Source organism: Ambystoma mexicanum, chromosome 6q, assembly GCF_040938575.1.
Source record: "Ambystoma mexicanum isolate Mex_15411 chromosome 6q, UKY_AmexF1_1, whole genome shotgun sequence".
Lineage (NCBI taxonomy): Eukaryota > Metazoa > Chordata > Amphibia > Caudata > Ambystomatidae > Ambystoma > Ambystoma mexicanum.
This window is the reverse complement of record NC_090937.1, coordinates 444,479,396-444,506,086: the sequence shown is the minus strand read 5'-3', so window position 1 is coordinate 444,506,086 and position 26,691 is coordinate 444,479,396. Positions and strand designations below refer to the sequence as shown.

At 46.2% G+C, this 26,691-nt stretch overlaps 1 protein-coding gene across 1 annotated transcript in view; it reads left to right on the top strand.

Moving 5' to 3' along the window:
- Positions 1-26,691, top strand: part of TEK (TEK receptor tyrosine kinase) — a 682,216-nt gene that overhangs the window by 198,368 nt on the left and 457,157 nt on the right. The window contains exon 2 of the mRNA XM_069630921.1: positions 12,336-12,641. Coding sequence (XP_069487022.1) covers positions 12,336-12,641 — 306 coding nt within the window. The remainder of the gene's footprint in view (positions 1-12,335; positions 12,642-26,691) is intronic.

The window sequence follows — 26,691 nt, the reverse complement described above, 5'->3', positions numbered from 1 at the left end:
ATTGACAAGGAACGGATGCAGACCCAAGGTTTAAATAGAAGACTTGGGACGGATGTGTAACTCAGATCTCAAATACATGGTTACATTCATGTAAACCATTGGCTGACACTCAATTACTGGAGGATTTCTTGTTCAGCTTAACAAACTCCTTCCCAAGATTTCGTTCTGGTCCCTTCGGGATTGAATCGAGACACCATTCGCAAGCAGGTAATATCTAGCTTTGGCATATGTAGCACTCACTCTCAGGTGCAGGCAGCAGCCATGACCAAAAATGGAAACATCGGTATCCCATTTATTCTCTCGCGGGAAGAACGTCTGGCTGTTGGACTCTGTACCAGATTTAAGCAAGAATCAAACATTGGCTCCCGCCAAACAGTGGAGCCCACACAGCCAGCTCTCTCGGGGGAAAAAATACTTGGGGAACCCTGATCCCAATGCACTTAGGGTCTCTAAAGGGCATCATTGGTATTGTTCTCAGATGTGGGTTCATCCGAAATCATTCTGCTAGTCATAAAACACAGTAGGTAAGTGAGTAATCAAAAATGCTCCAGGCCTCAAGACACAGTTAAAGTATGGTACTTTCAATCTGACAGTAATACATTTTTTTTTTTTTTTACCAAAGACGATTACTATCTAATGCTGTAGGGGTGCATGTGGATGGCACATGGCCACATTTCTTACCTTTGTTCTAGTTTTTTTTGATTGAGGAAGTGCATTGGGGAAATAAATACATTCTTTTTATAAAAAATGACTACTATAACTGTATGTACCTGAAACAAAAACATTAAAAAGCACAGATTCTAGAAACCATCACAGAGTCAGCAGTAAACACCTCCAAAATGTTATTTTTACAAGATGTGCGTGACAGGATTTCCTTACATGCAGTCGGCCTGGTTGTCTCACTTAGAACTATCAATTGTGGCATTCCACGGTTTACACACCAAAGAAGAAATTTGAAATCATTTGAAAACACTTTGGATCCATCAAGAACTTTCCCACACAGCCATTTAAAAATTGAAACAGCAGATAAGAAATTAAAAAGCAAGATTCTAAAGCAGTGACAAAAAGCCTGGGAAGGAAGGTGGAAAAGGTCAATTATTCAAGAGATTTGAGGTTTTATTGTGGGAGCAGATATGAGAAGAAAAGACACGAGCGAGGAAAGGCAAAGCACAGAGCCCAATTCTGATAGAGATTGAAGAGTTCAGCTATTTGTATTTGTATTTTGTTTATTTATATAGCGCCCCTGGCCCAAAGGCATCTGGGTGCATTTCTTTAAGGTTGCAGTAACATAATATACAACAAACATAAAACAATATACATTTCAAATTACATACATAGGATATTTACAAAGGTGTTTGTCACAGCGGCAATGCCAAGCAGCGGCAAGCAGCAGAAAAGCAGTGTATCTGGTTATGGGCAATGTGTCAGGTGGATGCTTTAAGAGTCCTGCGTTATGAGCCACATTTTAGCTTTACTCTTGAAGGAGTGGAAGGAGGATTAAGATCTGAGTGGATTGGGAAGCGAGTTCCACAACTTAGTGGTGAGTACCGGGAAGCTGCCGCCCCCTGCTTTCAGAAGCTTGAACCTCGGTAGTGAAAGACAGTGTGCTTGGGCTGTTCTGTGGGGGCGGATAGAGGTTTAGGGTGTGAAGCGGTGCGCCAGGTATTTTGGAGCCTGGTTAGCCAGGCATTTGTGCGTGAGTGAGAGAGTTTTGAGCGAGATTCTTTGGGAGACCGATAGCCAGTGTACGCTATGTCTAGTGTCAGAGATATGCTGGTTTCTCCGAATATTTAGTGCTGCCCTGATAGCGTTGTTTTGTGTTACCTGTAACTTCCTTAGGTTCCGCTGACTGGTCCCTAGATAGATCGCATTGCAATAGTCGAGTTCTGACAGGATGAGGGTTCTAGCAAGGATGGTGCAGTTGGCCGTGGTAAGAAAAGCTATTTGGAAATGTAAGTGTCCCTCTGCTAAACGTGCATTATATTACATTTTTATGAAAAAGAGGATGGGGGAATAAAGGCAAAGGAATGAGCGAGGGTCTTTCCTTTTGACCTCTGTAAAACCCTGAGAGATTGTGAAGAGATCCTAAGTTGATTCCTTTATGTTTGAATGCCTCGCACTCATTGGCTGGACCTAGACCCCAACATTGTTTTTCAAGAGTCTATTTGCCTCTTTTTCCCGAGGTTGATTGTTTCGGGGCGGCCGTCTGGAGGAGCACTGGGATGTGGGGAAGAATCCGAGTATGAGAATCAGGGTTTTCAGCTGGAACTCATTCTAACCTTCTACTAACTGACTTCAGCTGTGTCTGAGAGGAATCAATCTTCTTACAAAAAATTGAAATGTGTCAAATTTATGAAAGACATGTTAATAGGGTCATCACAATGTGTACAACATTTCTCACAGGATAGTACAATGTTCTATTATATTTATATTTGGATATATTTATATAAGCTTTATTGGTCCATTGCATATCACTTATCAAAAATAGATCTTATTTGTTTGAGACTAACAGATCTAACATTAACATTAATGGAAATAGTCAGGCGTGAGTTTGCAGTGGAAGTAGTCACTCCTCACTATGCAATCTCCTGTGGCAGGGATTATGGAAACATGCATACCGTACCATACACACAGCACGGGAAACAGTCTATCTACCTACAATTTCATATGTTTCAGTCTTAATCATTTACTGACTGATTGATTTGATGCATTTATATAGCACACAAACACCCTTAAATAAGTCTCGTGAGACCAGTCAACCACACTGCTTCATTAAACAGTATGGTTAGCAGGGAGCAGAAGGACACCACAGCATTTCATGCTTTTGGTGCTTGGAAGGTGAAACAGAGATCACCATAGGAATCCAGGTAGATTATAGGAAGCTGGGAAAGCATTTGGCAGGGCCTTCTGAGTTGGTGTAGGGGGATAAAGGTTGCAGAGACATATGTCAACGGAGCTAAGGTGGGTACATTGACTAGCGAGACAAGCTAGTCCAAATGGTACCCGGTCATGGAGAGTGAACCAGTGAGGCGCTGACTCCTTTTCCATAGCCCGCAGAGCAAATGGGCCTCTGTATTTTCGCCTTTAAACCTTTAAGTGCTAAGGCTGATTATGTTCGTCCTGAATTCGCATAAGGAATCACTGTAGGCTCCGCCCAATGACGTAGTTAAATACCAGTGGAGGCCGACATAAATGATGGTTGTGTAATCCAGCCTCAAAGGGATATGTGCACCTGCCTGCACCTCTTTCAAACATTTAAAAAACACATAAAGATACAGGATTTGTATTACTCAACCCTTGATTCCCCTATAACACATGGCGGGTCAGGAAGAAATGAGGACAGTGTTTTATTTATCATTTAGAGTCACCGTGCGGGTATTTCCGTCCCTCTTCAAATGTCATTATTCATCATCCACTGTGGAAGGGCAGACAGTGTGTTCCCACAATGGTAGGAAAGCCTGCACATCCTTAAACATCTAAGCGCCGCACCAAGTTTCAGGGTCTGTGTTGATTAACCAGGTTCTATTCTGTGTGAAGAAATGAGAACAAAGGGCGGCAGAGAGTGTAAGTGAGAAGCCAAAGAATCCATGGGAAGAGCTGAGTTACAGCGGAACCAGTCCCACTGGCTGGTCTCCAAGCGCCTAACACAAGCAGCGCCGGCGAAAGATCCACACTTGGCCTCCTGCCTCACCCTACAACACACAAAACCCATGTGTGGCGCCCTGCCGACTCAACACAAAACCCATTCCCTGCCTCTGGCCTCCAAAACACAAAACTAATTCCTGGCCTCGTGCCTCTCTGGCCTCCAAAACATTAAACCAATTCTGGTGTCCTGCCACCCTAAACCGCACCGCACAAAACCTATGCCTGGCGCCCTGCCTCCTCATCCACAGCAACACAAAAATCCATCCCTGGCCTCCTATCTCCCTGGCCTCCAAAAGACAAAACACATTCCTGGTGTCCTGCCACCCAAATCCACACCACACAAAACCTCTGTCTGGCGCCCTTCCTCTTCATCCCCAGGAACACAAAACACATTCCTGTCCTCTGGCCTCTCTCGCCTCCAATAGACAAAACCCATTCTTGATGTTGTGCCACCCTAACTCGTACAGCACAAAACCCATGCCTGGTGTCCTGCCTCCACATCGCCAGCAACACAAAAACCCATCCCTGGCCTCCTGTCTCCCTGGCCTACAAAAGCCAAAACCCATTCCTGGTGTCCTGCCACCCAAACCAAGACCACACAAAACCTCTGTCTGGCGCCCTTCCTCTTCATCCCCAGGAACACAAAACACATTCCTGTCCTCTGGCCTCTCTTGACTCCAAAAGACAAAACCCATTCCTGGTGTCCTACCACCCTAACCCGCACCGCACAAAACCCATCCCTGGCCTCCTGCCTCCCTGGCCTCCAAAAGGCAAAACCCATTCCTGGTGTCCTGCCACCCTAACCCGCACCGCACAAACCTCATGCCTTGAGCTCTGCCTCCTCATCCCCAGTAACACAAAATCCCATCCCTGGCCTCCTGTCTGTCTGACCTCCAAATGACAAAACCAATTCCTGGTGTCCTGCCACCCTAGCACGCACTGCACACAACCCAAATTTAGCATCCAGCATTCGACCCCCCCACAACAAAAAGACACATAGTATGTCCTGCTTCTGATCCCTGTGAACACCATCCCTGTTGTCTTGCACACCACTGTCCATAACACAAACCTATATAGTTCGAATGAGTGTGGAAATCGAATGAATTTGTAGATCGGATGAGTGTATGGAATGGATGAACATGCTGGGTGGATGAGTGTGTAGAGCGGCTGGATGTGTAGAACGGACGAGCGTGTAGCGCGGATGAGTGCTCAAATACAGAGAAGCGAGTAGAACGCAAGAGTATGTAAAACAGATGAATGTCCAGAACGGATGAGCGTAAACCACATAAATGTGTAGAACAGATGAGTATGTGGAGTGGATGAGTATGTAGAGCACATGAGGGTGGATAATGGATGAATATGGAAGTGCGGAGAGTGTGTAGATCCCTGGAGCAGATGAATGTACAGACCTGGCGATTGTACAGAGCGGATGAGTGTATAGAACGGATGACTGTATAGAGCGGATGAGTGGATAGAGCGGATGAGCGGATAGAGCGGATGAGTGGATAGAGCGGATGAGTGTATAGAGCGGATGAGTGGATAGAACGGATGAGTGGACAGAATGGATGAGTGGATGAGTGGATGAGTGGATAGAGCGGATGAGTGGATAGAGCGGATGAGTGGATAAAGTGTACAGAGAGGATGAGTAGATAGAGCCGATGAGTAGATAGAGTGGATGAGTGGGCGAGTGGGCGAGTGGACGAGTGGATGAGTGGAGGACTGGAGGAGTGGAGGAGTGGAGGAGTGGATAAGTGTATAGAACGGATGAAAGTATAGAACAGATGAGTGAAGAGATGAATATAAAGAACAGGATATTGCTGCTGAATGCGTGAAAAGCGCGAGTGCTTAAAGATGATGAGTCCGGGGAGCAGATGAGTGCGGGGAGCAGATGAGTGCGTAGAGGAGGTGAGTGCGTAGAGAGGTGAGTGCGTAGAGGGGGTGAGTGCGTAGAGGGGGTGAGTGCGTAGAGGGGGTGAGTGCATAGAGGGGGTGAGTGCGTAGGGGGGTGAGTGCGTAGAGGGGATGAGTGTGTAAAATAGGTGAATGCATAGTACATGTGAGGGCATAAAGCGGATGAATGCCTGGAGCGAACGTGTGCCTGGAACAAACGAGTGCCCAGAGTGAACGGACGTGTTGCATAGAGCGGACGAGTACGTAGAATGAACGAACACAGATTGCATCCAGTACTGATGAGTGCGTAGAATCGACGATTACATAGAGCTGCCGAATGCGTAGAGCATGGGGCAGACAGGAGTGCATGCATGGGGCAGGCAGGAGTGCATGCGTGGGGCAGACAGGAGTGCATGCGTGAGGCAGACAAGAGTGCATGCGAGGGGCAGACAAGAGTGCATGCGTGGGGCAGACAACAGTGCATGTGTAGGGCTGACTGGAGTACGCATGGCGGACTGGAGCGCGTGGAGCGGACTCGAGCGCGCGGGGCAAGCAGGAATGCATGAATGCATGGAGTGGATAGGAGTGCACGGAACGAACTGGAGCGCATAGAATTACGTGACATATATAGTATGGTTTGGAATACAGAGAACGTTTGAAAGAGCATAAAACCCATCATATCTCACCACCACGCTTACTCTCTCCTTTACATCACCACTCAACTAGAACACAGAGATACTATGACACCATTCAGTATAACTGTTCTCATACCAACATCCGCCGCTCACTCCACATCATTCTAAGTAAACACTGCTGGTTATACCCCCCCAGCCAGGCGTTCTCCTCAGGCCTAACGCAGCCACACCCGGTCTGGATAAATCCTGCCAGAACGAACACATACTCCTGATCTCTCAACCACCACACCTACCGCTAAGAAGCAACTATTACACGGATACCGCACGAGCTGCACACATACCAGGTGCCTACACGCACCTTTTGACTCTCTCTACTCTCTCTACTGATCTGAACTTCGGTTCCTGAGGGTGTTCAACCTACCAGCACCTTCAGACCATACCAATGGTATATAAGGCGCTAAATAAATGCAAAATAACAATAACAATATAACTGTTGTTTTGCCACCATCCACTGCACAGCACAAAACAAAACGCATGCCTAGTGAACTCCTTTCCCATCCTCCAAAACACAAAACCAATACCTGGTGTCCTGCCTCCCAACTAGCTACAACGCAAAAACAATATCCAGCGTCCAGCATCCGAACCCCCACAACAAAAGAGACATACACGGTGTCCTGCCTTCCCATGCCCCACAACACAACACCCATCCTGGCCATCTTGCCCACCACCCACTTCCCAAAACACAAAGCCTATACCTGACGTTTTGACCCCTCAAACCATACACAGCACAAAACACATACCTGGTAACCTTAACATACAGCACAATAACACAAAACCCACACCCGAAGTTCAGCTGCCCCAACTCCCCACAGCACAGAACACATACCTGCCATCCTACTTCCCGACCCACGGCAGCACAAGACACATAAAGAGTGTCCTGCCTTCCAACCATAAACCTCATTCCTACACTCTTCTCGTGCACACAGTCCACACACAAATCCCACACCTGGTAACCGGTCTCCCCAACCCACTCAACACAAAGCACTTTGAATTTAAGAAAAAATACATTTCTGTGGAAAACAAAATGGATATTTGTTTTTTCTCCATGAAAAACAGCCATTTTCTTGTGTGCATGCCCACATTAAAGATACTCTTTGCCATTTTTGAAAAGTGTTTATCTCAGAGTTGAGATTTCTCATTTTCTGAGTTCACCAGTTCCCTGTGAGAGCGAGGTGTTCAACACATTTCCCGAAATTTGGCAAGTATGCTTTTGATGTGGCCGTACCATATTGCTGCAAAATTGGTGGAACGTTATTGTCCAAGATCAAAAGTTACAGAAGAAAATATTCTCAAATTTTCGTTGGTAAAGAGTCACGCAAACTTAACTGTAGCGCTGCTGCCGTGACGCTTAAAAAACATGATGAGATACCAACCCTCTCAGCACATCAGTCCTCCCCCTTAATTCACTCCTCTCCGCATCTGTATAAACTCTATATAAATAATGACCTGAATACATTTTATATATAATGTAGTATGTTAGTTTGTGCTGCTCCCAGACCATGCTTTCCCTAGATTCTCACCCCCACCTGGATCATTCCCTTATCAATTATCACTTTGTCCTTTTGTGTGGAATTTTTTTTTTCTGCGCGGGGAGCGGTGCGCTCACTGTTAGCACCCTCAGGTAATGCGTTTCTCTTGGAAGTACTTGCCTTCTTCTCGTCCAATAAATGATGTGTACTACGGATCTATGTGGTTTTTTTTAACGAATACCATTACAGAGAATGCTTTTTTATCGAGCACAAAACAACAAATATACAAAATGTTTTTTCTCTTTTTCTGGGCCCCCCTCCCCCAAGCCCACTGTTTTTCTATAAGCCTAAGCCCACCCGAACCCCATATCCACCCGCTCTACCCACTTAAAATGTCGGTATTTTTTCATTGTTCATGTTTTCAGTAGAAAGCATTCTCTGTGGTGTATTTGGTAAAATCACTGGATCCCGTCTGCTACATGCACACCTTTGAACGATGATTCCCCGCATGGTTTCCTGAGATTGCAAAATAGCTACTGACCACACAATTACACAATGGCTAATTCCCCTCACTATCGCCAGTGGGGGGTTGGAGTCCATTGAAGACACAGGGGCGAGTAGTATACATTACCCATCCAGCAGTAACAACAACAAAATACGTTCAAGACATTTTTAAAACACAGAGATAAATATATCAAGACATAACATGAAGCGGAGCTCCTTAACTAGCTGGGGGCGGGGTCGTAACACCTGCAACAGCCAATCACAACAGATAAAGGTCCATGCGATCAGCCCCTCATCCTTCTTCTTTATTGCCTGGAACCACTAAAGTACTTCCTGTAGTAGACACGTGATCCAAGAGACGATGTAGCAACTTTCAAAACTCAGAGAGGAGAACAATCCAGCACTTGCTCTATATCACGAGCGTCACTGGTATTCCTTTCTCCAGTAGCAAGACGGGCAGCTAAGTTCCTTGTCTAACACTCCAGCCCCTGTTGAGAGAGAAAAGAATGCAAACAGGGTGGGTGGGAGGGAGCAAAAGACACATACTCTTTGTGGCCTCCTAGCATAAATCGAAGTGCTAAAGATACTAAAATTTAGCAGCTTTTATTTATATACAAGTCTTGGGAGGATAGCTCATGGGCAACAGGTTCGCCTTGGAAGCAAGATGACGTGGAGCAACACAGGTTTGATCCGCGGGACCGCGCTTAGAAACATCTGGGTATTAAGCGTGTTATAAATAACCAATTACAATTTACAATAACGTTCGACAATGGAAACAACCTCTGTAGATTTGACAATGTTATCCAGAAGCAGGAAAGACCCTGTACCAAGTGCCATGTAATAATCTAATCCATGATTTAACATTAATTAAATGGTTTCTTTGTTATAACTTATAATGCAGTACTGAAAGATAAACAGAAGAAAAAATAAATGTTTAGCAGTTCCTATGTGTTATCCATATGAAATAAATGCACCGAAACATGCAACTATTAACCTTTCAAAATAAACTGATCAATAGAACACGCCATTGCCAAGTGATGAGAAATAAACAGGGAGTTTAAGAAACATTTGAACCAAAAGGGGACACCCCATACTTAGCCTGACCTGCTGAAGAAAATGAAATGAACAGAACAAGGGAGCGAGGACCCCATAAAGGTATATACTTGAATGGACCGGAGAAGAATTATAGAGTAAAAACATAAGATAGACAGTCAACCCCACATTAGGGCACTACCAAAAGAGATGGTAAAAGCCAAAATGTTAACAATGGCAGTAGCATGGTAACTTTAGAAATCCAGAATGGAAAGCAACATCAAAATCGTGATTAAGCCTCAACTGGAGGCTCACTGGGACAGCGGAGTTACACTCAGAGTAAGGAAACAATCATTCTCCATAGAAACTCTTCTGTCCCCAACATGAGAAGTCATTGATCATGTGAATTCTACGGAAATGCGATATTTGGAAGAGGAAAACTGTTATCTACCCTTTGGAGAGTGGGAAAGCAGCTCAGAGGGGGAAACACAGCTAAAGGACATAAGAACATTAGAGCTCAATGGTCCCAAAAACCCTCTGGAAAGAAATATACAATTTAAAGAGAGGAAAACATTATATGATAGCCTTATCAGAACAAGTATTGAAGCTAATCATTTGACCCTTTGCAAAAACCATCTGTACACCTGGACCTTAATGCACTTTTTGCCCACTTGAAACATAAACCCGGATAGGGATTAGGGAGACTATGTCCATACACTGGCATTGGATTTGAGCAGACACCTTGATCATACCCTACCCTATATCCTTTCAGGACACTTCAAAAGCAGGAGGCAGTTGTTACTCTGCCAATATCATTAGGAGGGAGAGATAATACTTGCCTCTGTGTCTTTAATAGAATCTGAACCTCCACCCACAATATGCAAGACTACCTGGGTATACACTTCTAAAGTGGCATAAGATGGGCTATCCAATTGCTGAACGCCAAAGCCACTTTGGAAAAGAATTGTGATGCACTGAATATTTTTCATTTCAAGCATGGTGGGGGTTCTACCAACCAGCTTTTGAAATGTACCAGCCACAGGCGGAGGCATCAGCCCTGTATGGGTCGGACATATCTAAACACTGTTTTTTTGTCTGTAATCATAAGCAGGTTTCTTAAAAGCAATCTTTTACTGCTGCAAAGTGCCCCAAGCGCAATACTACGAATGGAGTGTGATCTGGCCTCATTGATGAAGAGGCAGGGCTTAGACCCATGTATTACTGGTTATGGGTATGGGGCAATCCGGGCCTAGCCAAATATAGGGAGGCCCTTCAACATGTGTTGTCACAGAGGGGTGGGCAAACAATTAAACGGCTCATATATGTAAAAGAAAATGGCTTGTGAGACTAGGGCCGAGCTCCTACTTGGAAACCCCAACATCAATAACTGGGGGTGCGAAACTACGAGCAACGATGCCCTAATTGAGCTACAAAAAAAGTAGGATGACTGCTATGTGTTCTGCTCTGACCTGTGGGCCCGAATATTTGAATCACAAGTGAATTCCAGGATATGAATTATATTTGGATGTAGTTACACAAGCATTGTATATGAGGTTCCAAAGGTGCTGCCTGCTGGTAAGGTCTTATACCTGCCACTGGGACAGGATGCTGGGTGCAATTTGCTTGATGTGCGATGCCGCGATCTCATGCTAATTTGCGAGGGCTTAGGAGACTTAAGGAGAAGGTATCTCAATCCGCTGTTTGGGTTGTCCAATATTCACATGACAAGGGAGGCCATGTCCTTTTGCAAATAAACAGCAAATATGGATGTAGTATTGTTTGTCTCCAAAATACATCCATTGGGCATGGCTTAAGAGGAATAATTTAATAGCAAGCATGCACTGAAGTGCCCATTTATTGTGAATTGTATGCACTAGCACTTTATGGCCTGTGTTTTAAAACCTTTTTTTGTTTTATGCATATTTTGCATGTTTTTAGGTAGATATATTAAGAAGGAATTTTAATTGCACTGAATTTTCTCTGTCCTTTTCATCTTTTAATGACGCTGTGTGTTTGGCATGTCTTAGACAGTGTTGTATTATGTTTCATTTGTACCTGATGGCTTACGCCCACTAAAGGTTTTACGGCAGCATTATGCAAGTTTAAAGCATTAATATGAACCCTTCTGTAATATGGTGGGTGTGTGCAGCACAGAACCCTACCAATTCCCTGTTTGGAAACCTGGTTGTCACCACACAATACTAGACCTCTGTATACAGATGGCAAAGATATCTATTTTAGTCCACCTGAGCTGTATTGCCAGGGAGCGGCGAAGTGATGGCTATGAATCTATCACCTGCGAGAGAGAGGTCTCTAACATAGACGTTATCATGAACTCCGAAGAGGAGCCGAAGGAGAGGCTGTTGCATAACACACAGTATGTGTATATAGATGACAACAGACAAGGAAATAGGGGTAGATAAGATGAACACCTTTCATATTGGTGAGACGGTAGCCAGGCTCAGAGCTCTGATGTTGACCTTTACTGTAGGTTAAGCAAATTCATTCTCAATACAAAACCACATTGGGATGTAAACTGCATTATAAATAAAACAGTTCAACACTTGTACGTAACATGAACTCAGCGCCCTTGTAAGCAGACCAAGGGAAGTAGTGACCAACAGTCATCAACAAAATACCTTTTCTATGTAAAGCAGTAGAAAGAACATGCTACAACCCATTCATTGTATCATAGATGTGTGATTCCTTGCAACCGCGCAATAGTCTAACCAAACATTAGCGGAAACAGAAGGTGGGACCATAATGTGTGGCACTAATTCATTACATTTAAAAATTACCCAATGGTGCACCTATTGAAATGGAAGGAAAAGGATGAGACAGCATTTTTGACTGGTGACCCCACCCTAGAGTCAGCACGTCTATAGGCGTCAATGGACCACTTACCCGCATTTACAAAATCCTTGTTTTTCACTGCCATGGCAAAGTAAAAGGTTGATAGTTTGCTTTCTTCTGTCGACGCTCGTATGGGATGTGGCTTTCTTGGGAAGCAAATCATTCAAAACTCGGTTTGTCTTGCAGGCTAGCGGCCATTTTGATTATCTTGTACAATGGTCTTACATGTTCTGGTTCTTTCTTTCAGTTGACGTGGATGCCGCCGCGGATTTGATACTCATCAATGTCCTGCCTTTGGTGTCCGACTCGGAGACGTCGTTAATCTGCATCGCTCCGAGATGGAGCACCTCGGAGTCCATCAGCATTGTCAGAGAAGTCAATACCCAGATGAACAAGTCCCATTTTCAAGCCGTCCAAGACAAGCGGAGGCCTTCAGCCAAGCAGGTGCTGTGGTCGGGAGAGAAAGCAGACACGTCAATCGGAGAGTACTACTGCGAGGGGAAAATCAAACAGGAAGTGTCGAGAATACGCACCATCAAGATGTCCGAACAAGGTACCACAATTTTACTCATTGAAATATTTGAATTAAAAAAACAAGATCCATTAAAAGCCAGTCATGCTTTCATGATATCCACAATACATATGTATGCGCAACATATAAATGCATTGAATTTCAGTGGAGAAAGTTGGTACGGGTTTTCAGTCATTCTAATTGAATCCTGGGCTGGAATAGATGAGTTGACGGGTGATCTGTGGAATTTTGCAAACAATACCATTTCAGTCAAATTTCTTCTGTGTATTTGACTTTCGTTTTTTTGGAAGGGTGTTCTTGCACTTGAATGAACAATTGAGGATATGTTTCCTAATGCACATTCCAATGGGTGATTTCACAGGTTTTATTATTAAGATTCTATAACATGGTCCCTACCTTGAACTTCATTAATTCCCAAACATATTTACTGGCCCACAGGAAAGAGCTGAAATTAGTGTCAAACAGGTCACTATGATCACTGGACAGATTCACTGACCTCAACAGGAGCATAACCTAGAAAGACAGCCAGCGGGGCCACCAAAACCTTAAAGAACCACATGTCTGGGGCCCCATTTCACATGCAAAGGTTAAAAGTGCCTCACAGGGGGTTTAAGTGCGGGTGAAGGTGCTTAACTATGTGCTTGTTTCAATTAAAAAAGAACATGGATTGTAATCTATGCATCAGACAGCTGCCCCGCCCCCCAGTTCTCCACCTATGCTGCACTGAATTAATTCCTACATTCCATTCATAAAATACACATATATTTTCAATTTTACCACTGCCCCTTTGCATTTGAAAACCTAAACTATACCAGATGCAGGGCCGGGCTTAGAGCAGGGCCGTCTGGGTGACCGCCCGGGTCGCCCTGCCTTTAGCCCTCTGGCAGGCCAGCGTGGGGAAGTGTTTCAAGGTCTTCCTTAAACTGGCTCGGAGGGTGAAGGCACGGAAAGCGCCCTACTGAACTGAAATGTACCCGCTTTCGTCGAGCGGGTGCAATTTATCACAATAGGGTCGGAGGTCGTCAAGCCAGCATGGGGCAGGGAGTTAATCACTTAATTAAATACAGCACCACTGCTAGTTTTGCAGCAGGGCTCCATTTAATTTGGCACCCCCACCCCCGAGGGGCGCTGGGGGAGGCGACCGGGGGTGCCAAATGTTGTTCATTTGCTGCGGGCACTGTCAGTGCTAAGGCCGTCGCTGACCAGATGAATGCATTTTTGTTGTCAACATAAGCAGGTGGGTTTTCGCAGCTATAAGCACACGGGCCCCCCAACGTCATTCTGAAGTAGGCCCGCAAATCGTCTGCCGTCCCAGCTTGCACTGCTTAATGCAATTGGGGCCTTCCCTGGCCGATGTTCCCGATGAACCTCAAGGCTATTTAACTCTCAATTATTCATTATGTTGTAGCAAAAGCTGCCGGTATCTTGTTGTGTGCGTGGTAGGCCCAGGAGCGAAGGGACAGAGGGCTTGTGGGGAGTGGAGAGGGAGCAGGCAGGGAGGAGAATGAGAGGGTGTGATGGATACATTTATTTCGGGGTTTTAATCAAGGGCGATCCTCACCCCGAGACTAAACATCGAAGCACTCAAGTGATACATGCAGGTGTACATGTGAGGAAGGATACGGGCAGGCCCATAGCTAGCAGGTTCGGGGCTTAGTCAGGCCTCTCTACTTCTGCCACTTGCAGTGAATTCTGTGGCTGGACCTATGAAATGTCTGATATGTTACGTCATTGGGTACTTGTGTAGTGAAAAATGACAACCAAGTACAGTACAGACTCAATTGGCTGGACGGGTCATGATGCTTTATGATTGCGCTGATAAATTCACACCGGTGTCCAAACAAGCTGCACGCACAAAAAACGTGTTGTGCCATCGCGCAGAGTCTGCACAAGGCTTGGAGGGTGTAGCATAATCCAAATAGCCAAATAGAGATGTATGAAGCGCCAGGACCCGGGGTGTGGCACCGTAGTGTTAGGAGATGGGGTGCAGCATGACGAGATTGGCAACAAAGGGGTTGCTGTAGGAAGTTTCCCATCTTTGGCAGCTGTGCCCCCTTGCTCGAAAGCAGCAGAGTGACGCAGGAAAAATATGCAGACCGTGAGGTTACATGCATTATCACGCAGGCCTTAGGCAAAAGAAGCAACGCCGGCATTTGGGATCCGGTGTTCCGACTCCAGCATAAATGACCAACGGCGGCGAGAAACTGTCAGCTCAACCCAAGGGCTGCTCCTGGGCCCTCTCAGAGGATCCCACTTCTCCCAGTGAACTCATGTATATATATGTCGGTGGAATCGGCCTGGGGGGCTTTGACATTTACATCTGAATGCTTCCATTGTATGCTAGGTTCCGCGCCCTGCTGGAAACCCAGATAACCTCTTTCCTAAGGTGGAGTGTGATTTATGAACAGATAAAGGCCCTTGCAATTGTGCATTTATTCGTCCTAGGCTGCCATGAGGGCCGGCCTGCTCCCCTGTACTGTGTCAGCGGGCCAGAGCTCGGGGAGAATTATGAGGCCCCACGTCATTCCCACAACTCTTTCTGTAATATTAAACAGAAACCATGCGTTTTCTTGTTCATTTATTTAGTCAAGTATGTCATTGTGTGTATAGAGCATGCGGTGTCCAGAGCGTATAACATTATTATTTCATGACACTAACATATCTAACATAGAGTGGCCCACTTTTAAAAATGCTTTTGCAGGACATTTGTCACAACAATGTACACCAGAAACAGTCTGGTGTGTGTGGGTGGGTTTTTCTCTTTTCCCATTAATTCACTTTTTTAGTAAAGTCAGAGGTAAGTGGCATTTTAACACATACAGAGCAGTAGAAAATAACACTGTATTGCTGGTATGCATGCAGGGCCCTGATGTATTAGATTTCTCTCCAAGACCGAACCTAGAATTTCAAATGCCCCGTATGCCCCCCACACCCGATAAACGAGTCATTGGACTGAACAAAATAATACTAATGATTCTTGATGCTAAGAAGGCATTTGATCATCGCCTAGAGTGACTTTTGCTGCATTAAAAAAGTGACATGGTTTTTTTCAAGTTTTTTTATCAATTTGATCAAGCCAGTGCTCTTGGCCCCACAAGCGCTCCCTACCCATAAATGGTTTAGTATCGTCACCCTTTAATCTATCCAGGGGTACCTGCCAAGGTTGTCCCTTATCTCCAACTGTATTCATTTTAGCTATGAAACCATTACTGGAATCCATCAGAAGAAATTCAACTATTCAGGGGATCACATGTGGAGAGGCAGAATACAAGGTGGCGGCTTATGCTGACAATATTATCCTCTTCATCTCGAACCCCACCAACTCAGTTGCAGCAATTATGTCCCAGATCAAAACATTACTTATGGTTTTGGGGTACAAACTAAATAGAAATCCTCCCCATTACTCCCACTTTCAACAGATCCGATATCCTGATCGATGGCCTAAACATCAATTATACATGTAGCAATACAATTCCACAGCACCCTTGAAACTACTGGTGAGAACATCCAATCTCACATAATTTAAAGAGCATATGAGAAATTGGATAACTGGTTACGACTGCGTTTATCGTGGTGGAGACGTCTAGCTACTATTAAAATGATGGTCACTCCATTTATGCTCTACCCTCTGGTGATGTTCCCTTTACCTTTAACTCTATAACTGACAAGCTCTATAAGGAACTAAACAAATTGTTAACTAAATTCCTATCCGGCAGAAGGCAGCCAGAATATCCTTAAACAAATTGCAGTGGCCGGAAATCTGAGGGTGGAACGAGATTCCCATACCTCAAACTATACTTTGAGGCACTTCGGTTCAAACAGATCTCCCAATGGTGAACTATAAGGAGTAAAGATGAAGCCACCAGAGGGCTTGCAATAGAAGAACAAATATGCAGACCATTGCCACTTTCCCCCTTAAACTCCATATCTGAACCTGAGCCACTTAGCAAAAATGGTCTACTTTCTGTATCATTGTTGTTGCAAAAATGCAATAGACAAACAGGCCTCACGGCTCAGAGAGGGCCGGAATCATCCATCTGGCATAACCCTGAGATTAGATTATTTTTTTAAACTCTACAATGGAACACGTGGATAGATAAAGAGATAATATGCAATAGTATTAAAAGGCTATGTCCTTCAAAGCATATGAAAATCCTAGAAAAAGGAAACAGCTCGGAACAGACGGAGTCTTATAATACCTTCCACACCCTCCTACACAATAAGAACGCCAAACTTAAGGATTTCTACAATATGCTAAACTTAGCAGATCCTCCCACTTTAAGCCTCAAAACCTTGTATGAACGCCAATGGGAAGAGGGCGCGGGCATATCATTCCGCACATAGGAATGGGAAGCTAAATATGAAAGGGGCTGGCATGCCTCCAAGGCAGCAAGCAAAGTCCAAACGCCTGCTTTATATTCCACGGAGCCTTTTGGACCCCAACTAAACTCTTCAAATCCAACCTTAGAGACAGCGACTGGTGCTGGAGATGTAATGGAGCATCTCAAACTGGAGCATTTGAGCACATGCTCTTCTTACGCCCTAAACCTAAAGGATACTGACCACTTACAGAATCCTTAGCCTTACGTGAATTCCTCCTTCACAGACCTCTTAGTTAACTGCATTAAAAGGATAACAATCATCACAGCACACATGACTAGTTTTCTGGAAATTATGCTCGCAATAGCCATAAATAGCAACCACTTGCTGGAAGAAAAAAGAGCCCCCATCTCTCACGTTGTGGTGCACAGACATGACACATCACTTGCATAGGGTCAGCATGGCATGATCCTGTGTAATAGGACATGGACCTCATTGGAACACTTATTCCATAATCCCGGGAGGATAGCCTTGGAAGCAAGAGGACACAGGTTCGACCCCCAAGTCCATGCTTGGAAACCTCTGGATAGTTGAGCACATTATAAGTATGCAACTAAGACAACAACAACAAAAAATTCTGTAACAGATGCCCCAGGGATGTGGGAGTGCTTTTTAAAAAACTGCAAATCTCGCTTCATCAGACAACGAAAGACGCCCTATATTAGACAAGGTATGTAAACTACCATGAGTCTCCTTATATTTAACATATAAATCAATCCCCCCAAGATGTATTTGCCACAAAGCTCTCCGAGCACCCCACACTATTTTATACATCCATTATCTCACAACCACATGACCTCTCCAATAAGACCATCCTTCTTACTAAGCTCAGCCCTAATCAACTAAAAGCAACACTGACATTATTAAAGAGAGAAGACGTCTACGGAAGTCCCGCTCACTCTTGTCCATCTCCCCTCTTTCTCCCGCCCATAGTTACTGATACCGTAAAGCGGCAAAACCATGAGGCTCCCATCCAGTCTAAATTGCAATCAAGCCAGCTGGCACATAAGTAACCTATCATAATTTTAGTACTTGTATACCAATGTGCTCTATTCCTCACAGGGGCAGCTATTGGTATTATATTGAAACAACTATTATATATAATTGTATTTTCTTGATATTGTACATGCTATTCTGATTGAAGCGTGTTCTGACAACTATCTTATATAACAAAGTTACAAATGTATTGATTGTATTGTGCCTGTTTGCATTACATCTCTAAATGCCAATACAAGTGGTATCTTGTTGTAATGTGTGTTATGTATGGGTTGTGCTCGGGAGTGGCAGTTCCGAGACTCTGGGGGGCAGACCAGAGTGGGAGGATGTTTGTGCGATGGTGGTTTAGGGTTTGTTTGTTAGGTAGTTGTGTCCCTTAAAGGATAGCTTGATCTGGGAGTGGCAGTCCTGGGTTCCGAGGGGCCGCTCGGCACGGTGGAGGTGCATTATTTGTTATTTTTGTTCTTTGTAGGTTTCTATCGAGGGGTTTGAGTACTGGCTGTGGGAGTGTTGCGTTTTGCAGTTAAAGCGGCATTGGGCTTGGAGTTGGGCATTCTGGTAGTGTAGTGGTTCGACATTTCGGTAGTGGTCCGGTTGGGCCTGTGGGGCATTTTGGTAGTGGTCCGGTTGGCCCTGTGAAAGTTTTCCTTGTGTTGGGTGCTGTGATTGCTAGCATGGACGGCCGCCGTGTTCTGTGGTTCAGTGCTGGTCTTGTGATGACTTGGGTAGGATGCAGGTAATTTTTCCCTCGTCTCTTTGTTTCTTTCGCCAAGGGAGGGGGGAGTGTTGTAATGTATGTTTATGAGTTTATGCTCATAGCTGGGTGTAGAATATTGTGGGTCTCATCCTGTGGAATGTAAAGGCTTAGTGGTTCTATGAGTGACGGTTGGGCCTAGTAGTGAGCAAGGGTGTTAGTGGGGTGTGGGGCTGTCCCAGTGTTTCTCCCTCCTATCTTGTCTTCTGTGTCCCACACAATCCCAGTGTAATAAAGAAGGTCTCCAGGGACACGAGGTAAGATTTACTGTATCTTTAATGTCCAGGTCCTGCACCTTCACCATACGTTAGGATTGTGGGGGACACTGAAGACAAGATAGGAGGGAGAAACACTGGGAGAGCCCCACACCCCACTAACACCCTTGCTCACTACTAGGCCCAACCGTCACTGGTTCTATGAGTTGCGATGTTAAGGAGCACTAAGAGCCGGTAAATGTGTTTTAAATCCTCTATTAGTACAACGTCTCCGTGGCTACCGGCGTGGGTGCCCCTGTTCCCACCTCCATTTACACTGCCCTCGTTAGCATCAACAATTACCCTATGCAGGAGAGGACGTTGCCTTCCAAATTTAATGATTACATTGTAGGTGCCATTTTGCAGTAGGGTTGTTCCGGTTGTAGTTGTATTCCACCCCTTTTGTTCTTTTCCCTCTTCTCCTTGTGTGCTCTTGATTGTATGGGGGTGCATAGTGTATGAATGGTTGTGTGGGTGTATGTTCTGGCATGTTTTCTACAGGATTATGGGGAGGAGAAGTGTTGTAATGTGTGTTATGTATCTGTTTGGAATCCTGCCACGGTAGGATTCCAACCTTGCTGCACACTGCTTGTTTACTTACGTGAGGGTTCTAGGTTCCAGAGATGAGCGGTTGGAGAGATGATGGCGGAGTCCTGCTGGGCTCAGATTGTCTGCAATAAAGTTGTTCCTTAATCTCCAGTTTGTCGCCGCATTGTTACATATACGTTTGTGTGTTCTGGTTGTCCCACAGCAGGAAAGTAGGAAAGTGTGTGTGAAGTAGAGAGTTGAATGTTGACACGTCATAAGTGATGAGTTGTAAGGGTTCTAAGAAAGTCAGTTGAAGGAAGGCATGGGCTGGATTGCATGGATATTACCACCGAGACGTTGTACTAATAGAGGACTTTAAACACATTTACCGGCTCTAAGTGCTCCTTAACATCGGCGACGAGTTCAACGGAGTGGAACACACCCAGCTGCTTTCTAGTTACCGTCGCTGGAAACAGAGCAGCCAGATTCTTGTCTAAGGACGGCGGGCGATGCTGGTTGCGGTGAGTGCAGCACTGCTCCGGCAGTCAAACCCTAATTAGTGAATTGAACCTCTCAGCTACACCTGCGTGAGAAGGGTGCCCTTAGGAATAAAGAACCATGCAGCGCCTTTGCGTGCGACGGAACAGCAGGAGGAAGGCCGGCCTGCACGGGATATTAGCATTGCTACGCAGTGCATAAACACATGCCAAAAGCGTTGTCGTGTCACGTGAGCATATAGGAATTATAGTTTGGAGTGTCTGGGCACCTGCGAGGGCGACGGGTCGTGATCAATTGAATACATGCTGAACATGTTCAGTTATTGGTGCGAAGACACAGGTTTCAAAGTGCAGGGCAGTAAGTTACAGTTCTAACCTCCCAACAAATGTAGGTGGCATTGAACAACGGCTATGCAAAATGTCCCAGGCCTTTTGTTTTCATGCCATCGCCTGGACCAACCAAAGTGCTCTACATCAGAGCAACATGTGGAAATGATTTTGCTATGGATTGCCAATGCACTTTCTAGGGCATGAGGGGCAGAAAATCTATGAAACCTTACCTGACCTTCCTGGAGTAATGGAAGCAGAGGACATGAATACACTAGAAGTTGCGTTGATGAAACTGGCTGTGCGTTTTAATCCCAAAACGAGTAAAATCTTGGAACATTACAATTTTGGCACTGGTATAAAAGAGCCTACTGAATCTGTGCAGGAGTACACCAGAGCATTCAGGCACCTGGCCTTGATGTGAAGTTTTGGTGAGATGTTGGATGAGCACATTCGTGATAAATTCATGATACACTGCAATAAGAATCTGATACGGGAAGAACTAGGCTTGAAGGAGTATCCTACATTAGAGGAAGTGCTGCAGATTGCAAAACATGTAGAGCATTCCATGGCATGTGTGGCTAGGTTAGCCAAAGTGGGGATCAAGGTGACTTCAGGGGATATCCTAAAGGTAGATATGGAGGACAAAACACCTAGGAAGTATCGTGGCAATGGGATATGCTCAACTGTGACTTATTGTAAAAACATTGAAGATGGTTACAGTACAAGTAGAAAAAGTGTGCACTTTGTTAGTGGCAGACGTGTTGCTAGGGGGCTCAGGGGGCTAAGGCCCCTGGTCTTTTGGTTGTAGCCCCATATAGAAGCTCAGGGGCTAAAACCAAAAGTCTCGCTAGCCCCGAGTCCCAACAGTCCCGACATTAGCCTAGCTCCGGATCTTTTCCAGACCTACCAACACCCCTGCGTTGGTGGTGGAAGATGTGTGTCTTCATGAGAGGAGGAGGAGGAACATCCAGATGTGTTCTTGGTGAACATAATTAGGGTGGTCCAGGTGCTCTGGTGTATCTGAAAGAGAGGCGTTGGGTTAGATTAGTGGGATGAGAGGAGAAACGCCACATACCTTTGCAGTTGTATTGATGTGTGCAGACTGGAAGTAAACTGAGCTCTGTAAGAGGGTCTGTTTCTAGGTGTTCAGTGCGGAGAGACTGTGAAATGTAAGTTGATTGTAGAGGCGTAGCTTTCTGTTGTTTGAAGTCTGTCGGAAAGGTTATGCAATTGCCACTTACTTGTTACTCGGATGGTATGCATATAGTGTGCTTTTAGTGTAGCGTTTGAGAAACTTAGTGCAAGGAATTTAGTGAGGGCCTTGGGCATTCATCTGGCGTGGCATGTTTCGGTAATAGTGTGCTTCAAATAACGTGCTTGTGCGATATATTGGAGCCAGTCACAGGTATTGCATTGAGCACCAAGGAGTAAAAGAATGGTAGGACACACATTGCATTGGGCACCAAGAGGTGAAATGGGACACAGTAGGACACCAGGGAGCCAAACCGCAGAGAATTAAAATCACAGTAGGTCACCTGGCAGCAAAGCCACAGCTGGGGAAAAGTTACCACAGGGTACACAGGAGCAAATCCCAGTGCGCAGAAGCACAATGGGATACCTAGAGAGCAGTATGTAGCACATATAGCACATGTAGCAAGGCACAATAAGGCCTAAGCATTCATGAGGACACGACAATGTATGAAGGCACTACAATGCATTCAAAGTCATAGCAAAGAATGCAAGTCTGACGACAGCTGTGGCGCAACACTATTGTAAACAGCAAATACTTCTTTTTTAGTAGCTTAAACAGCAAAGTGAATGACTTCTACGGATACAGTAACATTAAATGATTTGGCAAGGATCCCACGCTTTTGTTAGGTGGTGAAACAAGAATTTGCGTGGAGTTTGCAATTAAGGCAGTTAGTCACATATCACCCATTTTAGTGTTTACTACTATCTCTTAAGGTGTTCATTTTCAAGAGTTAAAACAATAATTGCATGTAGAGCAACGCCTTGAAAGGGTCATAAATTAAATAACAAATTAACTTGGCAATAGTTAACTGATTAGATAAACATGTTGAGCAAAAACAGTATGATTCTAGCTTTGTTTCTTCCATTCCTGAATGCAAGATTGTAGTAGCAGCCTGCAAAGTAACGTGAGCCTAAACACATGTCCTTTCGGTTTTGAAGCTATATCATGAAGACTTTGAGACACACAATGCAAGAAAATGCGCTATAAGGTCACCTGCTGACAGTCATTTTTCACACAGCATGATGCAACATGCACCCCACCTACTTCTAAGCACCCACCACACACACACCTCTTAAGGAACAATAGTCATCTGCCAGTGACCCACTCACAGCTGTGTCTACGCCCATCCACCATTGATGATCTGAAAGGAAGGACGTGTTAAGAAGCGAATTGGCTGACCCAGGAATGAGCATCAATCACTGGGAAAGCATTGTCAGCTGATCCTGTGACGGACAGGCATAGTATTTCCTCATCCCAGAGAGGTTGCGCATAATACTCATCACATACAATTGACATTATCCTGCAAAATGCAGAACAGTTGGCTACCCTAAAATAAACAGACTCTTGTAACTAATGTATCGGAAATCCTCGTTTGCTACACGAACAGCTAAGCGATCTTTGTTCAAACCGTATTGTTTTCTTGAATATGTACATCTACATCAACATGCATGGATCACTTGACAGACATGTGCCAGAGTCGCTAAAGTGAAGGGAATGATTGCCCTCTGAAACTGTGAGAAAAACAAGCAGAGCAAGCATTGGCAAAGCCAATAGGCCTGCCTTTGCAAATGTAGAGGATACATCTTTTTTGCCACGTGGGGCCTTTACAAAAAAATCACACCCTCTGGGGCCAATTCATGGAATAAATGTGCGCTGAATTTGTGGCGCAAGCTGGCGCAAGCGTGATAAACTAGCGCACACGATTCATGGAAGGCCCTGCACGTGTTTCTCTCGGGATGTGTGCCAAATTCACGCGTGGCGCACACGGGCGCACACGTCACTGCGACATCTTGAACGCCATGCGCAATGCAACGTGTAGCGCACACACAAAAAAGGGGGCGGAACACGGGGCGTAACACGCAGAATGGGGAACAATGCGTGAAAATTAGGGGGTAACTGGGGAAGTACTGCTGGGAAATACATGGAATGCCCACACGCTCGCAAACTACACATATTCAAGGAATCGAATAGGGGAAACCCACACACGCCAAAAGACACGCACAGGCCTAAATACGTCCGCCACACGAAGGCAGGCGGAAGCGTCCCCGCACAGTATAAAAGTGCGCTCAAACAATAAAGATGTATATACAGCTACAATGAATGTCCCATTTCTCGCAGCACTGATCATGGGACACTGTAGGAGGAGGAGAATAGCCAGGCCCGCATTTTCTTGCCCAGGACCAGCCTTTTTGGGATGCCTGATGACCAGGTCTATGGCAGGTATAGGTTTCCACCTCATATCATCCGAGACCTGGTCCAGGAGTGGGAGGATGACCTCACATCACCCACCTTGTGCTCCCAAGCACTGAGCCCTTTGGAAAGGGTGCTCAATGTACTGCATTTCTTGGCCACTGGGTCATTTCAGCGGACCACTGCCATAGTGGGGGGGGTCTCACAGCCCACGCAGTCACGCTGCCTACACCAGGTGTTGGCAATCATGACTGTGCGACCCTCAGTCCGCAGGCACATATACATGCCCAGAACACCCTCAGAAAGGCAGGCCATGGTCCTGGACCTTTACAGGGTGGCACACTTCCCCAAAGTGCTTGGTGACCTAGATTGTACCCTTGTGACCCTATGTCCACCTAGGGCCACAGAGAATATCCACCGCAACAGCAAGCACTGGCATACCATCAACGTGCAGGTTGTATGCGATGCACAGCGGATCATCACCTCTGTCTATGCTAACTATCCTGCAACACGGCGGGGCGAACCGGTGGACATGGTGGTGCCCCCACATCCTGAACCACACGCACAGGCGCTGCGCATGGGAGGGGAAAGGGCACGTGGAGGCCGCCCAACTGCGGCGCCCTTCACCTTTTGTGGCCTCCCAAACATGGCACAGATGTACTAGTACCAATGGGAGGTGCACACAACAATTGTCCTGGGCAACTTGGGTGAGGGGGGCAAGGTACGTGATGCAAACAGCACCTCTGTGCTCCTGCAAGGCTGCCTGTGACCCCTTAGGAAAAATGACGGGTCATGCAACGCTCAGGCATCCCAAAAAAGCAAGAAAAAGAGATATGCGACCCCTGTAGCACACCTGAGTGTAAAAAAACACACGCAGTATGCTGTGGCAGCCAGGAACACAAAAAATGCATACGTGATCAACACGCGAGCTAGTATGACTGGAAAAAAAGGGTACGTGACAAACAGGGGCCCCCGCAGTAGGAAAAATAGCATGCACGACTCACCGTCTGCCTTGCGTGTAGAAGAAGAACGCGTAGGAAACACCCCGCCAAAAGAAGAAGTACGCATTGTAGCTGCTGTGAAGTAATCACGTGTGAACCCCAACGTCTGGAAAACACATGCGCCACTCTCCACGAAAAAGCACGTACAGAGTGATGGAAACCCACGTGGGACCTTTAACCTGTGCCAAGTGAAAAGCCTGTGCGCACGTTGCGCCCCAGGACCCAGTTGCCCTTCCACACCTGCCTCGGGGGTTGCCATGTCCGACCCAACACCATCCGGCACCAGTGGCAACCCCCCAGCACAGAGGCAGAGGGCTGCCAGCTTCAGTGATAAGGAAGTTGGCATCCTGGTGGAGCAAGTCCTGGGGCATTATGATACCCTCTTCACACCATTGCGCGCCGACAAGGAAGGACGGAAGAGGATCTGGAAGGACATAGTGGGTTCCATCAACGTGGAGGGGGTGGTACCCCGTGACATCAAACATGTCCAGAAGCGCTGGGAGGACTACAAGTCCAGGACCCTCAAGAAGGCCCGGCGCCGCTTGGACGCAGCGGATGCAGTGGGGCGCAGGGTCCACCTTACCACCCTGCATATGAGGGTCCTGGAGCGCATTCGCCAGTGCTTCATCACCAGATCCTCAGGATGCAGGCCCGTCTGGAGTCGAGCGGTAAGTGCCCATGCATGCACATTTTAAACAGTGCATGTTGCAGTGTGCTGGTAGTTAGCTTCATGGCTGTATGTGTGACATGGGTCATGTATGGATGTGTGTGTGCAGGGACATGATGGTGCTGCATGTGAGTCCAGTCAGGCGTGACCCACATGATAGTGTATGTGTTACAATGCATCATGCGGAGCAGCATGCGGAATGCACACATGTATGCTTGCCTGTGTCTGTACTTAGACATGTTTGGGGTGTGAGAGATGGGTGCTGCTGGCATGGACATGCATGGTGTACATATCCGTGTGTCTGAGTAGTGTGTGAGTGACTGGTCAATGCCATGGATGCATGACACATGTCCGGGACAATGTGTTGATTCACTGATACAGCCTAGTCATCCTTGTATCCACTGTGTCTGGGGATATACAGGGCCAGATGCATGACCCTCCGGTGATGTGTGTGCATGTGATCAGCATGTCCCATGATGCATGTGAGTTTCAGCGCAACATTGGATATTTCTACGGTCCCTTGGAAATGAATGAAAATGTGTGTTGCACGTGCCATGCCTGTTCCTGCATGTGTGTTGCCTGCACTTACCCATGTGTTGTGGAGGGACATGATGGAAGTGATGTTTGACAGTGCCACTCATGTGCTATTGCTTTCTTTCTAGGGGACTATTGTACAGTACCCTGATGCTTGTGTTCAATGTTTCCCTTTACACAGCAGCGAGTGAAGAAGAGGGCGGAGACAACGCTGTGGAGGAAAGCGGCAGGGATGCCTCCACCGGCCAGCGACGCAAGGCCCAGTCACGCTCCGAGGAAATTCCGTCATCCGGGAGCGAGGAGACTGGTGCCGTATCCGCCACTACGGCTGTAGCGGAAGGGGCGGGTGAGCCCCCACAGGGGCTTGCGACGGTGGAAGACGGTGTGAAGCCATCCAGGTTGGTGGTGTGTGCGGAGGAGGAGGAGGCCATTACAGAGCCACACATGGGGCCTGGTGGTGGTAGTATCACTGGTGGAAGTGGTGCAGTCCAGGGGCAGGGGCAGGAGGCAGCACAGGTTGCCGTGGAGGGGCCTTTGCATGTCATTGCCCCTGACACTGTGACTGCATCACCATGTACCAGCAAGGATGCGCCGTCCCAGGCCCGTCCGCAGGTAGGGGGGGAGGTCCACGTCAACTGGCACTCCTCTACCTGCGGATGTGGGGACCCATGACAGGTTTGAGTCTGTC